The 17,123-nt window shown below is 44.1% G+C and overlaps 1 protein-coding gene across 5 annotated transcripts in view; it reads left to right on the top strand.

The window, feature by feature from the left end:
- LOC129853307 (voltage-dependent N-type calcium channel subunit alpha-1B-like) overlaps positions 1 to 17,123 on the top strand; it is a 193,199-nt gene that overhangs the window by 131,693 nt on the left and 44,383 nt on the right. For 3 of the 5 annotated variants that reach the window (XM_055919201.1, XM_055919200.1, XM_055919203.1), the window contains exons 15-20: positions 9,363 to 9,435; positions 9,555 to 9,672; positions 14,128 to 14,195; positions 14,659 to 14,765; positions 15,150 to 15,206; positions 15,804 to 15,866. In XM_055919201.1, the coding sequence (XP_055775176.1) occupies positions 9,363 to 9,435; positions 9,555 to 9,672; positions 14,128 to 14,195; positions 14,659 to 14,765; positions 15,150 to 15,206; positions 15,804 to 15,866 (486 nt within the window). The remainder of the gene's footprint in view (positions 1 to 9,362; positions 9,436 to 9,554; positions 9,673 to 14,127; positions 14,196 to 14,658; positions 14,766 to 15,149; positions 15,207 to 15,803; positions 15,867 to 17,123) is intronic. The other 2 variants (XM_055919204.1, XM_055919202.1) reach the window with 1 other exon arrangement.

The following is a 17,123-nucleotide window of genomic DNA, read 5'->3' as shown; positions in this document are numbered from 1 at the left end:
AGCACAGCCGAGAGCTGCCCAGTGACACGAGCCTACCAGACGAGCTAAACTACTTCTATGCTCGCTTCGAGGCAGACAACACTGAAACATGCATGAGAGCACCAGCTGTTCCAGAAGAGTGTGTGATCACGCTCTCCGCAGCCGATGTGAGTAAGACCTTTAAACAGATCGACTTTCACAAGGCCACAGGGCCAGATGGATTACCAGTACGTGTAATGTAAGCATGCGCTGACCAACTGGCAAGTGTCTTCGCTGACATTATCAATGTCCGAGTCTGTAATACCAACATGTTTCAAGCAGACCACCATAGTCCCTGTGCCCAAGAACACTAAGGTAACCTGCCTAAAGGACTACCGACCTGTAGAACTCACGTCTGTAGCCATGAAATGCTTTGAAAGGCTGATCATGGCTCACATCAACACCATTATCCCAGAAACCCTAGACCCACCCCAATTTACATACCGCCCCAACAGATCCACAGATGATGCAATCTCCATTGCACTCCACAGTGCTCTTTCCCACCTGGACAAAAAGGAACACCTATGTGAGAATGCTGTTCATTGACTACAGCTAAGCGTTCAACACCATAGTACCCTCAAAGCTCATCAATAAGCTAAGGACCCTGGGACTAAACACCTCCCTCTGCAACTGGATCCTGGACTTCCTGACGGGCCGCCCCCAGGTGGTAAGGGTATGTAACAACACATCCGCCACGCTGATCCTCAACACTGGGGCCCCTCGGATGCGTACTCAGTCCCTTTCTGTACTCCCTGTTCACTCATTACTCATTACTGACTCCAACACCATCATTAAGTTTGCTGATGACAACAGTGGTAGGCCTAATCACCGACAACGACGAAACAGCAAATAGAGAGGAGGTCAGAGACCTGGCCTTGTCGTGCCAGGACAACAGCCTCTCCCTCAACATGATCAAGACAAAGGAGACGATTGTGGACAACGGGAAAAAGATGACAGAGCACGCCCCCGTTCTCATCGACGGGGCTGCAGTGGAGCAGGTTGAGAGCTTCAAGTTCTTTGGTGTCCATATCACCAACAAACTAACATGGTCCAAGCGCATCAAGACAGTCGTGAAGAGGGCACGACAAAACCTATTCCCCCTCAGGAGACGGAAAAGATTTGGCATGGGTCCTCAGATCCTCAAAAAGTTCTACAACTGCACCATCGAGAACATCCTGACTGGTTGCATCACTGCCTGGTATGGCAACTGCTTGGCCTCTGACCGCAAGGCACTACAGAGGCTAGTGCGAATGGACCAGTACATTACTGGGGCTAAGCTTCCTTCCATCCAGGACCTCTTTACCTGGCGGTGTTAGTGGAAGGCATTAAAAATGGTCATAGACTCCAGCCACCCTAGTCATTGACTGTTCCCTTTGCTACCGCACGGCAAGTGGCACCAGAGAGCCAAGTCCTGGTCCAAGAGGTTTCTAAACAGCTTCTACCCTCAAGCCATAAGACTCCTGAACATCTAGTCAAATGGCTACCCAGACTATTTGCAGTGCCCCCCCCACTCACCCCCTCTTTACACCACTGCTAGTCTCTGTTGTTATCTATGCATAGTCACTTTAACTCTACCTACATGTACATACTACCTCAAATAACCAGTGCCCCCTCACATTGACTCTGTATCAGTACCCACCTGTATATAGTCTCGCTATTGTTATTTCACTACTGCTCTTTAATTACTTGTTACTTTTATCTCTTATTCTTATCTGTATTTTTTTAACTGCATTGTTGGTTAGGGGCTTGTAAGTGAGCATTTCACTGTAAGGTCTACACCTGCTGTATTTGGCGCATGTGACTAATACATTTTGATTCGATTTGAAATACATTGATTTGAAGTTCACTTATATTGGGAGTAGTGCCTTTACTCAGCCACAGTGTGTTATATGTGCAAAAGTACTATCTCACAACTCGATGAAACCTTCACTCTTGTGCAGACATTTAGAAACAAAACATGCCAATTTGAAAAATAAGACACAGGAGTTTTTTGAGCGAGAATTAAGACAACTTTTGAGTGGTAAGAACTGTATAAAAGCAACAGATACCTTTAATAAGAAGGACCTGGAAGAGTCTTATATGGTGAGCTACCGAGTGGCTAGGACAGGCAAGCCCCATACTATTGTGGAGGACTTCATTTTTCCTGCTGTCGCGGATATGGCTGGGACAATGCTGGGGGAAAAGGCCCAAAAAACTATACAGACAATGGCTCCATCAAACAACACTGTTTCACAACGCATCAGTGACATGGCAGGAGATGTTTTGAAACAATTACTGCTTCGCATACAAGCCAGTTAATGCTATACGTTACAGCTGGATGAGTCAACAGACGTGGTGGGCCTGGCACAGCTCCTGGTATATGTCCGTTATGTTTATGGGGGGTCAATTAAGGAAGACATCCACTTCTGGAAACCAGGACAACAGGAGAGGATATTTTTAAAGCACTGGACAGCTTTGTGACATCAAATGGACTTTGGTGGTCAAGATGTGTTGGTGTTGTACTGATGGCGCAAAAGTCGTGACAGGGAGACATAGTGGAGTGGTAACGCGCGTGCAAGCAGTTGCTCCCAACGCCACTTGGGTACGCTGCAGCATTCACCGAGAGGCTCTTGCTGCCAAAGGAATGCCTGACGGCTTGAAAGATGTTTTGGACACTACAGTGAAAATGGTTAAAAAAAAAGAAAATGAACTCTCGTGTATTTTCTGCACTATGCAATGATATGGGCCGCGACCATGTAACGCTTTTACAACAGACAGAAATGCGCTTCTTATCAAGGGGAAAAGTATTGACACATTTTTTAATTGAGAGACGAGCTTAAAGTTTTCTTTACTGACCAAAATGTTCACTTGTATGACCGCTTGCATGATGACAAGTTTCTCACACGACTGGCCTATCTGGGGGATGTTTTTTCTCGCCGGAATGATCTGAATCTAGGATTACTGGGACTCTCCACAACTATATTCAATGAGCGGTACAAAATTGAGGCCATGATTAAAAAGTTGGAGCTCTTCTCTGTCTTTCATCATTGTATGATTTTTTGTGTGCAAATTAACTCAAGCTTACGGACAATGTCAAATGTGATTTAGCGAAGCACCTGAGTGAGTTGGGTGTGCAATTACGCAGGTACTTTCCCGAAACGGATGACACAAACAACTGGATTCGTTGTCCCTTTCTTGCTCTGCCTCCAGTCCACTTACCGATATCTGAACAAGAGAGCCTCATCGAAATTGCAATAAGCGGTTCTGTGAAAATTGAATTACTTGTTACTTTTATCTCTTATTCTTATCTGTATTTTATACCACTGATATACCACTGATGCCCTTTGCAACCACGTACCTATGTGAGAGTGGATTCTGGGCACTCACTAGCATGAAACCTAAATACAGGCACAGACTGTGTGTTGGAAATTATTTAAGACTGAGACTCTCTCCAATACCACCCAACGTTGCAGAGTTATGTGCATCCTTTCAAGCACACCCTTTCTCATTGTCCTGTAGTGAGTTATTCACAATTTTCGATCAACAAATAAAGTTTTATATGTAAGATGGCTAAATAAAGAGCAAAATGATTGATTTTCATTATATTATTTGTGCCCTGGTCCTATAATAGCTCTTTGTCACTTCCCACGAGCCAGGTAGTGACAAACTCACACTCATTCTTATGTTTAATAAATGTATTGTATGGTGTGTGTGTGGCAGGCTTACAATCATGGCAAAAAACAACATTTGAGAGTGCTCGAACCCTGGTGCTAGAGGGGGTACTGGAGCTGGAGGTTGAATGTTTGAAGGGGTACGGGACTATAAAAAGTTTGGGAACCAGTGCTCTAGTATTATGGAAAGCAGAGTGAGTAACAGTGTGGAGAGCAGTATGAAAAGGAGAGGTTTTCATTACTCCGCTCTATGAATTATTGATCCCACTCAGATACAGAGTAGATGGTCTCTCTGATTTTCAGCTTCAGTCGTGATAATAATAATAATCCATTTAATGCGAATACACTCCAGTCATGTGATCTTAATGCACAAAGTGCAGGCAGAGAGGACATTATAAACAAATAGATGCATGCAGCTGATCCAGAGAGAAATTAGGCTTGGCATGCCTTGACATGCGAGCCTGGGAATATGAACTACTGTAGAATCACTCCCTTGCTGACATAATGGAAGCCGGATTTGTGTGTTGTTCAAGACCTTCCAGTGCAGTGTTCAGTCTGTGTTGTTCAGGCTCTTTCAGTGCAGTGTTCAGTCAGGCTCTGTGTTTTTCAGGCTATTCTAGTGCAGTGTTCAATCAGACTGTGTTGTTCAAGCTATTTCAGTGCAGTGTTCAGTCAGTGTGTGTGTTTTCAGGCCCTTTCAGTGCGGTGTTCAATCAGGATATGTGTTGTTCTGGACCTTCCAGTGCAGTGTTCCGTCTGTGTTGTTCATTCTCTTCCTGTGCAGTGTTCAGTCAGTCTGTGCTGTTCAGGCTCTTTCAGTGCAGTGTTCAGTCAGTGTGTGTTGTTCAGGCCCGTCCAGTCCAGTGTTCAGTCTGTATTGTTCATGCTCTTTTTTTATTTTTATTTTTATTTTTTAATTTATCCCATTTTCTCCCCAATTTTTCGTGGTATCCAATCGCTAGTAATTACTACCTTGTCTCATCGCTACAACTCCCGTACGGGCTCGGGAGAGATGAAGGTCGAAAGCCATGCGTCCTCCGAAGCACAACCCAACCAGCCGTACTGCTTCTTAACACAGCGCGCCTCCAACCCGGAAGCCAGCCGCACCAATGTGTCGGAGGAAACACCGTGTACCTGGCCACCTTGGTTGGCGCGCACTGCGCCCGGCCCGCCACAGGAGTCGCTGGAGCGCGATGAGACAAGGATATCCCTACCGGCCAAACCCTCCCTACCCCGGACGACGCTATGCCAATTGTGCGTCGCCCCACGGACCTCCCGGTCGCGGCCAGCTGCGACAGAGCCTGGGCGCGAACCCAGAGACTCTGGTGGCGCAGTTAGCACTGCGATGCAGTGCCCTAGGCCACTACGCCACCCAGGAGGCCGCTGTTCATGCTCTTTCAGAGCAGTATTCAGTCTGTGTTGTTCAATCTCTTTCAGTGCAGTGTTCAGTCTGTGTTGTTCAGGCTCTTTCTGTCCAATGTTCAGTCACGCTGTGTGTTCAGGCTCTTCCAGTGCAGTGTTCAGTCAGAATGTGTTGTTCAGGCCCTTCTAGTGCAGTGTTAAATCAGGCTGTGTGCTGTTTAGGCTCTTTCAGTGCAGTGTTCAGTCAATCTGTTGTTCATTCTCTTTCAGTGCAGTGTTCAATCAGCCTGTGTGTTGTTCAGGCTCTTCCAGTGCAGTGTTCAGTCAGTGTGTGTGTTTTCAGGCCCTTTTAGTAACGTGTTCAATCAGGATGGGTGTTGTTCAGGCTCTTTCAGTGCAGTGTTCAGTCAGTATAAGGTGTGCAGGGCCTTCCAGTGCAGTGTTCCATCTGTGTTGTTCAGGACCTTCCAGTGCAGTGTTCAGTCTGTGTTGTTCAGGCTCTTCCAGTGCAGTGTTCAATCAGAAATATACTAAGGACTAGTTGTTGTGAAGCTGCTTCACACAGCCAGATCCAGCCAAAGCCTGACCCCTCAAAGCTGTTCATGAAATACAGTACCATTCAAAAGTTTGCACACACCTACTCATTCAAGGGGTTTTCTTTATTTGTACTATTTCCTACATTGTAGAATAATAGTGAAGAAATTAAATTTGTGAAATTACACATGGAATCATGTAGTAACCCAAAAAGTGTCAAACAAATCAAAATATATTTTATATTTGAGATTATTCAAAGTAGCCACCTTTTGCCTTGATGACAGCTTTGTACACTCTTGGCATTCTCTCAACCAGCTTCATGAGGAAGTCACCTGGAATACCTTGTCACAACACAACTGATTCCAGGTGACTTCCTCATGAAGCTGACTGAGAGAATGCCAAGAGTATGCAAAGCTGTCATCAAGGCAAAGGGTGGCTACTTTGAAGAGTCTCATATATATTTGTATTTTTTATTTAATTGTATTTAAATAACGCTTTTTTAGTTACTACATGATTCCATATGTGTTATTTCATAGTTTTGATGTCATCAGTATTATTCTACAATGTAGAAAATAGTAAAAATAAAGAATAATAATAACCCTGGAATGAGTAGGTGTGTCCAAACTTTTGACTGGTACTGTATATGCTAGACAAATCGACTTGAGCTGACGTACTCCATCCAGGTGCATGAATCATTATGCATTATGCACTCTTTGAATATCATCTACACTGAGCGTACAAAACATTAGGAATACCTTCTTAATATTGAGTTGCATCCCCTTTTGCCCTCAGAAGAATGTCAATTTGTCAGGGCATGGACTCTACAAGCAGTCGAAGCGTTCCACAGGGATGCTGGCTCTAATGCTTCCCACAGTTGTGTTAAGTTGGCTGGATGTCCTTTGGTTGGTGGAACATTCCTGATACACACAGGAAACTGTTGAGCTTGAAAAACCTACTACCATACCCCTTTCAAAGGCACTTAAATATTTTGTCTTGCCCATTCACCCTCTAAATGGCACACATACAAAATCCATGTCTCAATTGTCTCAAGGCTTAAAAATCCTTCTTTAACTTGTCTCCTCCCATTCATGTACACTGATTTAAGTGGATTTAACAAGTGACATCAATAAGGAATCATAGCTTTCTCCTGGATTCACCTGATCAGTCTGTCATGGAAAGAGCAGGTGTTCTTAAGGTTTTGTATACTTAGTCTTTACTCTATAGCATGGCTTGACATTAACGCTTGTTCTCTTGTCCGGGCAAGTAAAACATTTTTAGATTTAAGTTGTCCGAATAGACAAGTAATAAAAATGACAGACAAATCACAATATCAAACAATTACTTCAATTAGAATTGGATCAGAGATGCCAACATTGGAATAATATTCAAATCTATTTTTCATGTACGTAAATTTAAAAAAGCCTACATGTCAGTGTAGGTGATATGCATATTGACTACAGCCTCGTGTCCAAACTGATGCTGATATGAGGGAGGCGCCTGAACGCTTTAATGAGACTTTTAATTACATGCAGTGCATTCGGAAAGTATTCAGACCACTTTACTTTTTCCACATTTTGTTAAGCTACAGCCTTATTCTAAAATTGATGAAATGAAAAATGTTCCTCATCACATTTGATTTGATTCAGACCCATTGCTATGAGACTCGAAATTGAGCTCAGGTGCACCATGTTTCCATTGATCATCCTTGAGATGTTTCTACAACTTGATTGGAGTCCACCTGTGGTAAATTTAATAGATTGGACATGATTTGGAAAGACACACACCTGTCTATATAAGGTCCCACCGTTGACAGTGCATGTCAGAGCAAAAACCAATTCATGTGGTTGAAGGAATTGTCCGTAGAGCCCCGAGACAGGATTGTGTCAAGGTACAGATCTGGGGAAGGGTACCAAAAAAATATGCAGCATTGAAGGTCCCCAAGAACACAGTGGCCTCCATAATTCTTAAATGGAAGAAGTTTGGAACCACCAAGCTCTTCCAAAAGCTGGTCGCCAGGCGAAACTGAGCAATCGGAGAGAAGGGCTTTGGTCAGGGAGGTGACCAAGAACCCGATGGTCCTCTGTGGAGATGGGAGAACCTGACAGAAGGACAACCATCTCTGCAGCACTCCACCAATCAGGCCTTTAGGGTAGAGTGGTCAGACGGAACCCACTCCTCAGTAAAAGGTACATAACAGCCCTTTGGAGTTTGCCAAAAGGCACCTAAAGGACTCTCAGAACACGAGAAAAAAGATTTTATGGTTTGATGAAACCAAGATTGAACTTTGGCCTGAATGCCAAGTGTCACGTCTGGAGGAAACCTGGCACATCCCTACAGTGAAGCATGATGGTGGCAGCATCATGCTGTGGGGATGTTTTTCAGCGGCAAGGACTGGGAGACTAGTCAGGATCGAGGGAAAGATGAACGGAGCAAAGTACAGAGAGATCCTTGATGAACACCTGCTCCAGAGCACTCAGGACCTCAGACTGGGGGTGAAGGTTCACCTTCGAAACAGGACAACAACCGTAAGCACACAGCCAAGACAACGCAGGAGTGGCTTCAGGACAAGTCTCTGAATGTTCTTGAGTGGCCCAGCCAGTGCCTGGACTTGAACCCGATCGAACATCTCTGGAGAGACCTGAAAATAGCTGTGCAGTGATGCTCCCCATCCAACCTGACAGCGCTTGAGAGGATCTGCAGGGAAGATTGGGAGAAACTCCCCAAATACAGGTGTGCCAAGCTTGTAGCGTCATACACAAGAAGACTTAAGGCTGTAATCGCTGCCTGAGATGCTTCAATAAAGTACTGAGTAAAGGGTCTGTGTACTTATATAAACATGATATTTCAGTTTATTTTATCTTATAAATTAGCTAACATTTCTAAAAAACTGTTTTTGCTTTGTCATTATGGGGTATTGGCTGTAGATTGATGAGGGGGAAAAAACAGTTTAATCCATTTTAGAATAAGGCTGTAACATAATAAAATGTGGAAAAGGTCAAGGGGTCAGATTACTTTCCGAATGCACTGTAAATACAGGCTAAACGCCAGTCATGTTTGAGAAATATAATGAAGGATAAATAATGTTTTGTACATTCAGTGTATATTTAACATCATGCCTGTTCCAGTGAAAAGAAAAGAAACACATTTAGTGAGATGCATGCCGTATTAGATGCACACTATACCCGAAGTCACTTGTTTTATCTATTGTGTTCTATTGTATTTATCTATTATATTTGGTATTTTATCATGATTCAATTGTACAGATGCACATATTTTTACCTTACAGTAGGGTGGATTAAACAGGGTTTTATGCTGACCTGCATTGTCTTTTCTCTAGTTGGGAAACTAATGAGATATGTACTAATGAATATCTGTATATGCACCAAGGATTTTAGCAGGCAGAGAGAAGACACATTTCGTTTGCTTTCTACATCACTCTCATTGTTGGAAAGTGTAATGAGGTCCCTGTAGATTCTCACATAGCAATACAGAATATCAAGATTAGCATAAGTTTATCTTCAACTCCCCATTAGCTAGGAATGTGTTCTGCTGTGAGATCAGCCTTGACGGAGAGGTTTACGTTAGCCAATCAAGCTGTTAGGGCTCTGACAGTAGCAAGATGTACTATAAATATTGTGCTGGAGCAACACAATAATATATTATCACTAAGTGTGATTCTTCTACATTTTTCAATGGTCACAAAGGTGATGAGGGATTATAAAATATAGTGTGAACCTGTGTGATAGCCAGGTATAGCTCAAAGTTAACAACCTCTCTAATCTGTGTTTCCTATTGCAGGTTTAATTTTGAAGAGGAGACACCAACAACAAACTTCGACACCTTTCCAGCAGCCATTCTCACAGTTTTCCAGGTGATGTTTACAAAATGCTCAATGAAGTTGTGCTTTGTTTGCCTTTTGAAAATCACTTTATATTATAATTACTGTAATACCGTTAGCTAAATCCGTGACAATATGTTTGTGTCTCCTAGATTCTGACAGGAGAGGACTGGAATGCGGTGATGTATCATGGGATAGAGTCCCAGGGGGGCGTGCGCCGGGGAATGTTCTCCTCCATCTACTTCATCGTTCTCACCCTGTTTGGAAACTGTATCCTCTCTGGGTGATGGACCTGCATTGATTAAATCAAATCAAATAGTATTTTTCACATGCGTCGTAAACAACAGGTGTAGACGAACAGTGAAATGCTTACTTATGGGCCCTTCCCAATAATGCAGAGAGAAAAAAAGATAGTAGCACGAGGAATAAGTACACAATGAGTAACGAATGATAACTCCTCTATAAGCATCACGAGGCCTGTGATAGTAACATGATTCGACATAGATTTGTAAGAATTTAAATATACACTGAGTATACCAAACATTAGGAACACCACCCATTTTGCCCTCAGAACAGCCTCAATTCGTCAGGGCATGGATTCTACAAGCAGTCGAAAGCGTTCCACAGGGATGCTGGCCCATGTTGACTCCAGTGCTTCCCACAGTTGTGTCAAGTTGGCTGGATGTCCTTTGGTGGACAATTCTTGATACACATGGGAAACTTGAGCGTGAAAAAACCATCAGTGTTGCAGTTTTTCACACAAACCCATGCACCTGGCACCTACTACCATACCCTGTCCAAAGACACTTAAATCTTTTGTCTTGCCCATTCACCCTCTGAATGGCACACATACACAATCCAATTATTCTTTAACCTGTTACCTTCCCTCCATCTACACTGATTGAAGTAGATTTAACAAGTGACATCAATAAGGGATCTTAGCTTTCAGCTGGATTCACCTGGTCAGTCTATGTCATGGAAAAATCAGGTGTTCTTAATGTTTTGTCTACTCAGTGTATACTGTATAGCAGGGCTTGACATTAACACTTGTCCTCTTGTCTTGGACAACAAGAATATAGATTTAAATTGTCCGAAAGGAAAAGTATAAAGAAAATCTAACTAAAATCACAATGTCAAACAATTACTCCGATCAGAGAGGCTAACATTGGAATAATATTCAAATCTATTTTTCATGTACATAAATAAAAAGCCTACATGTCAAAGTGTGAGTGATATGCATATTGGCTGCAGCCTCATGTCCAAACCGATACCTTACCGTGAAATGCTTACTTAACCAACAATGCAGTTTATATTTACTAAATACTAACTAACAAAAAAATAACACGATAAAATAATAATAACGAGGCTATATACAGGGGGTACCAAGTCAATGTGCGAGGGTACAGGTTAGTCAAGGTAATTGAGGTAATATGTACATGTAGGTAGGGGTAAAGTGACTGTGCATAGATAATAAACAGCGAGTAGCAGCAGCGTAAAAAAGGGGGTCAAATCAAATAGTCCAGGTAGCCATTTTATTAATTGTTCAGCAGACTTATGGCTTGGGGTAGAAGCTGTAAAGGAGCCTTTGGACCCCGACTCGGCGCACTGGTACCGCTTGCCGTGCCATAGCAGAGAGAACAGTCTATGATAATTTGTAGGGCCTTCCACTGACACTGTCTGGTATAGAGGTCCTGGATGGCAGAAAGCTTGGCCCCAGTGATGTACTGGGCGGTACGCACCACCCTTTGTAGCGCCTTACAGTCGGATGCCGACCTGTTGCCATACCAAGCGGTGATGCAACCAGTCAGAATGCTCTCAATGGTGCAGCTGTAGCACTTTTTGACACCACACTGACAGGACTCTGACCTCCTCCCTATAGGCTGTCTCATCATTGTGGGTGATCAGGCCTACCACTGTTGTGTAATTGGCAAACTTAATGATGGTGTTGGAGTCATGTTTGGCCTCGCAGTCATTGGTGAACAGGGATTACAGGATGGGACTAAGCACGCACCCCTGAGGGGCACCCTGTGTTGAGGATCAGTGTGGCAGATGTGTTGTTGCCTACCCTTACCACCTGGGGGCGGCCCGTCAGGAAGTCCAGGATCCAGTTGCAGAGGGAGGTGTTTAGTCCCAGGGTCCTTAGCTTAGGGATGAGCTTTGAGGGCACTATGGCGTTGAACACTTAGCTGTAGTCAATGAACAGCATTCTCACATAGGTGTTCCTTTTGTCCAGGTGGGAAAGGGCAGTGTGGAGTACAATTGAGATTGCATCATCTGTGGATCTTTTGGGGCGGTATGCGAATTGGAATGGGTCTACGTTTTCCGGGAAGATGCTGTTGTGAGCCATGACCAGCCTTTCAAAGCACTTCATGGCTACAAGCGTGAGTGCTATGGATCGGTAGTCATTTAGGCAGGTTACCTTGGCGTTCTTGGGCACAGGGACTATGGTGGTCTGCTTGAAACATGTAGATGTTATAGACTCGGTCAGGGAGGGGTTGAAAATGTCAGTGAAGACACTTGGCAGTTGGTCGGTGCATGCTTTGAGTACACGTCCTGGTAATCCATATGGCTCTGCGGCCTTGTGAATGTTGACCTGTTTTAAGGTCCTACTCACGTCGGCTATGGAGAGTGTGATCACACAGTCGTCCCGAACAGTTGGTGTTCTCGTGCATGCTTCAGTGTTGCTTGCCTCGAAGCGAGCATAGATGGCATTTAGCTCGTCTGGTAGGCTCAAGTCACTGGGCAGCTCATGACTGGATTTCCCTTTGTGATCCATAATAGTTTGCAAGCCCTGCCACATCCAACGAGCATCAGAGCCGGTGTAGCCTCCCGGGTGGCGCAGTGGTCTAGGGCACTGCATCGCAGTGCTAGCTGCGCCACCAGAGTCTCTGGGTTCGCGCCCAGGCTGGGCTGGGTTCGCGCCCAGGCTCTGTCGCAGCCGGCCGCAACCGGGAGGTCCGTGGGGCGACGCACAATTGGCATAGCGTCGTCCGGGTTAGGGAGGGTTTGGCCGGTAGGGATATCCTTGTCTCAGTATGTAAAATGTAATAAAATGTATGTACTCTACTGTAAGTCGCTCTGGATAAGAGCGTCTGCTAAATGACTAAAATGTAAATGTAAAAATGTAGTAGGATTCAATCCGTCCTGTATGGACGCTTTCACTGTTTGATAGTTCGTCTGAGGGCATAGCGGGATTTCTCATAAGTGTCTGCATTATTGTCCGCTCCTTGAAAGCGGCATCTCTAGCCTTTAGGTCAGTGTGGATGTTGCCTGTAATCCATGGCTTCTGGTTAGGGTTCAGTTTTTAATGTCCCTTTGGTAGGATAGTCTCGAACAGAGCTCCTCCAGTTTATTCTCAAGTGATTGCATGTTGGGCAATAGGAAGGAGGGTAGAAGTGGGTTACCCACTCGCCAAGAATTCTCACAAGGCACCCGGATCAGCGCCTCTATATCTCAGTCTCCTCTTCATGTGAATGAGGGGGATTGGGGCCTGGTCCAGAAGTAGCAGTAAATCCTTCACGTCAGACTCTATAATGAAATAATCTTTGTCCAGTTCGAGGTGAGTAATTGCTGTTATGATATCCAGAAGCTCTTTTTGGTCATAGGAGATGTAAGCAGAAACATTACGTACCATAAAAGTTACAAACAATACGGGAAAAAAACATAAAACAGCAGCCATCCCCTCCGGCACCATTTTCTTTCCTATGATCTTCTACGTAGAAGAACCCCTTACCTTCTAACCACTCTTGTGTAGCAAACATGTTACATGTGCAGGTTCATGAGAGTCTCAGCTTTTCATAGATCGCTTTTAACAGTTTGTAGCTCAAACCATTTGGACTCTACGGAAATGTTTGTATAAAGTCCTTCGGGATCCACCCTTGTCTCACCAACACTGCTCTAGCTCTGTCCCCGTTTATCACACAAACTAATGGTCTGTAGCTCAAACACAAAATGTTTTAAAGGGCTTAGTTCAAAATGTGCCGGCTGTATAGTGGAACTAATTGGGTTAAAGGCTCCTTAATAGCTTCTACCACCAAGCCATAAGACTGCTGAACAGTTAATGAAATGGCTACCTGGACCATTTGCATTGACCCCCCCCCCCCCCCCCCCCCCCTTTTTATGCTGCTGCTACTCACTGTTTATTATCTATGCACGGTCACTTTAACCCTACCTACATATTACCTCAATTACCTTGACTAACTTGTACCCCCGCACATTGACTCGGTATCGGTACCACCTGTATATAGCCTCGTTATTGTAATATTTTTCTTATTTTTTCTTAACTGGATTGTTGATTAAGGGCTTGTAACTAAGCATTTCATGGTAACACCTGTTGTATTCGGCGCATGTGACAAATAAAATGTTTGATTTGTGTTAAAGGGGCAATGTTGTATTTTGAAGCAGGCTTGAATATGCAAAGAAGCCAATAGGCAGCGTGTAGCCTACATTTTTGTCTGATTCTCTATGGTAAAAAATATTGTAATGCATTTTATTTTGTAAAGTGCTTCCTTGCATCATACAATTATGTAAAAATGGTGTTACACCTTTTTTTTTGGGGGGGGGGGGGGGGGGGGGGGGGGGACAAGTGAAAAATCAGTCCTACTTGTCTGAAGGGAAAGTGGCAAAAAATAGTTAATGTCAAGCTCTACTGTATAGGATGATTAGGATCCGATGTAAATATTGATTGATTGACTGTTTGAACTTACCTGACCACTCACTGATCAGACACTCTGCTCAATGTCTTCTTGGCCATCGCTGTTGACAACCTTGCAAACGCACAGGAGCTCACTAAGGTAATGGTACATAGTACAGTAGGGCTTCCAGCCTCGGAACGAGAGAGAGATAGCAAGAGTTCAGCTGATGATCCATCATAAAAGTCAGCTGTCTAATCAAATGACACATGGAATTTAATCCCTGTATTTATGCTTGTTGAATTAGACAGGTAATATTCCTATTAGGTTATAGAGTGCCTTGCTTTACTAGTTCCCTTACCCTGTCGTCTGGTGCTGTTCTGGGATGACTGCTGTTTGTCCTGGTCAATAACTCAAAGCAATAAATCTTCTAACTGGTTGTAGGCTTTTCGACCATTAATATTTCACCTATGGGGAAGAGGCTTAAATCTTAGCGGTCACTCCAGAAAGAGTTGATGTCGTTGATTTGTTGGCTTGTGGCAGGGCTTATCATCATGTCTCCATTGATGGCCCTCCTACCCACCCCTGTGTGATCTTTTTTCCTCTGTGTGTATGTGCTCCCCAGGACGAGGAGGAGCAGGAGGTGGCCATCACTAAGAAGATGGCCCTCCAGAAGGTCAAGGAGGTGAAGGAGGTCAGCCCCATGTCGGCAGCTAACATCTCCATCACAGCGTAAGTCATGATATGGCGTTTGATCCAGTTTCCCCCTGCTTACCCCTCTGCCCCCCCCCCCAAGCACACCACACTGTATCTCCCTCCTTAGAGATGCTCTTTTATATTATTTTAAGTTTGTCTACATGAGATGTTGTGTTGTTTGTGGCTCTATATACTGTAAGTTGTATTATCCTGTCTGTAGGCCCAGTTTTTTTGTGGATTGTGTTCTGAGTTTCGAATGATTCAACCCTTCTGTTCCCAATGTCTGGTGTTTTGATAGATCATGTGTTCTCTCTTTGAGTCACTGTAGGGCTCAATGTTGTAAATGTGTGAGAAGCAGTTAGTAAAAGGCTTAAGAAGGGTCAGAGATACCTTAATTCTCTGGCTCCCACCCCCACATAGGCTACACAGTATGCTGTACACAGGCCAACATGGAGCGGAGAGGGCAATGCCAGTAAGGTAATTTCATAAACAATGAGCATAGATTGAGCATGCAATGCTGTACATTCAGACACATGGTTCTGTGGTGTATACCATTGTTGGGCACCACCACTAATCTCTTTTGAGTGACAGGCACTTAACATAAAATGTCAATTGAGCTAGCTAAATAGATAGTCCACATGAGATTTTGAGCATATCATAACACCTGCGATTAGTGTCTTCATAGTAGATGTTAGCAGGATATGTGATTCTGTCATTGTTTTAAATGTTTTGTCTTAAATGTTTCAAAGCACTGTTTTATCTTATTTAAAAAACGTGATGTAGCCATCAATTTGAGAACCTTATTAATATTTGTTTTGAGAATTTTTTCCTCCAAATTTCTTCAAACTAATTATAAATGTAATGTAACTGGACTTGAAACATGGCACCTATAAATCTCTTGCACAGAGATTTGTGTCTGGTCTCAAACTGAGACTCCCATTGAGTTGACGTCTAATAGGAAAGTACAGGGACAGACAGGTGGATGGAAAGAGGGTGTCCTGTCCTCCTTCTGACCCTGAACTCTCCCCCTCTTTTGTTCTCCCTCCCCCAACTTTTGTTTTTTTGCATGTGCAGTTTTGTAAAGCAAAGTCGAGATGCACTCTCTCGCAGCTCGTCCGTCTGCAGCGTTAATTCACTGTGAGTGTTTACTCTCCGTTACACTTTACTTCATCACCCTCCTCCTTCCTAGCCTGGGTCCCATTCACTATGTACAGTAGCCAATTCTTCTATTGTTATCATGCCTTTTAATGTTGGGCTTGTCTGAAAACGAACACAGAGAGGAGTTGGCTAAAGCCCACACTGGACCACCAGGCTACCCCCCCCCCCTTCCTCCGTCTCCCCCTTGACTCCCAACTGTTCCCCTAAGCATGGTGTCATACCATTATGAGTTTTCCACTGTGTTGAACTGTTGCAGATGAATGTGGAAGCCTGCCTCAGTAATGGGTGTCATGAGATGGTATGCTCATGCTGTATCTACATATGTTTGTCATGATGGACCAGTGAATGTCTTGAATACTGTACATCTGCACTTGTTGCAGTGACTGAGCTCTCCTCGTGACTCTCCCTCTCTAAAGAATGACTTCCTGCCTATACTGGGTTTACCACTCAGAGGTAGTCTGTTGTGCTGCTGGACTGGACTGGGCTGGGTTAACAGCAAGCCCCTGCTGTGTAGAGCAGACGTTCTGTAGGGGAGAGACTGAAAGACGTTCTCACTCCCTGTCTCACTCCCTGTCCCTCAGCAAAGCCACTAGAAACTGTCGCTGACGCTCAGTGAGTCAGCAGTTCCATCTGAACAGCTCTGTAATGGCCACCATGTGCCACAGGAGCAGATGCCACTGTCAAGCAGCTGGAGAGGCAAAACACACACACACACACACACACACACACACACACACACACACACACACACACACACACACACACACACACACACACACACACACACACACACACACACACACACACACACACACACACACACACACACACACACACACGTGTTTAAGATAAAGTCAAGTACTAAATCTCCTTATTGTAGTGCAATATCAACATCTGGGTCTTTCCCTTGTCTTCTTTAGTTTTAGTTCTCCTCTCAGTGAAGAAAGTTTTTGGTTTTTGTGCTATTTGTGTCGCCCCATGTTTCTCCTCTGTCAGTCTTTATAAACTCTTGTTCCACCTGTGTTTGTTTTCAATGTCTCCTAACCTGTTACTGGCAGGGAGCTTACACTTAGTCTGTCCCTTGTTTGTTTCAATGTGCTCCTTTATGTGTTTTAGGAGTTATGTCTGCTCCCCAGTCCATCACCACTTGAGGTCAACTAACTTATGGTGGCCATGTCAATCTACTTGTATAGCATGTATACCTTCCTGGTGATGACCATCATCATCATCGTGTTT

The sequence above is a fragment of the Salvelinus fontinalis genome, chromosome 4 (assembly GCF_029448725.1).
Source record: "Salvelinus fontinalis isolate EN_2023a chromosome 4, ASM2944872v1, whole genome shotgun sequence".
Lineage (NCBI taxonomy): Eukaryota > Metazoa > Chordata > Actinopteri > Salmoniformes > Salmonidae > Salvelinus > Salvelinus fontinalis.
This window is presented reverse-complemented; position numbering and strand designations above follow the sequence as displayed.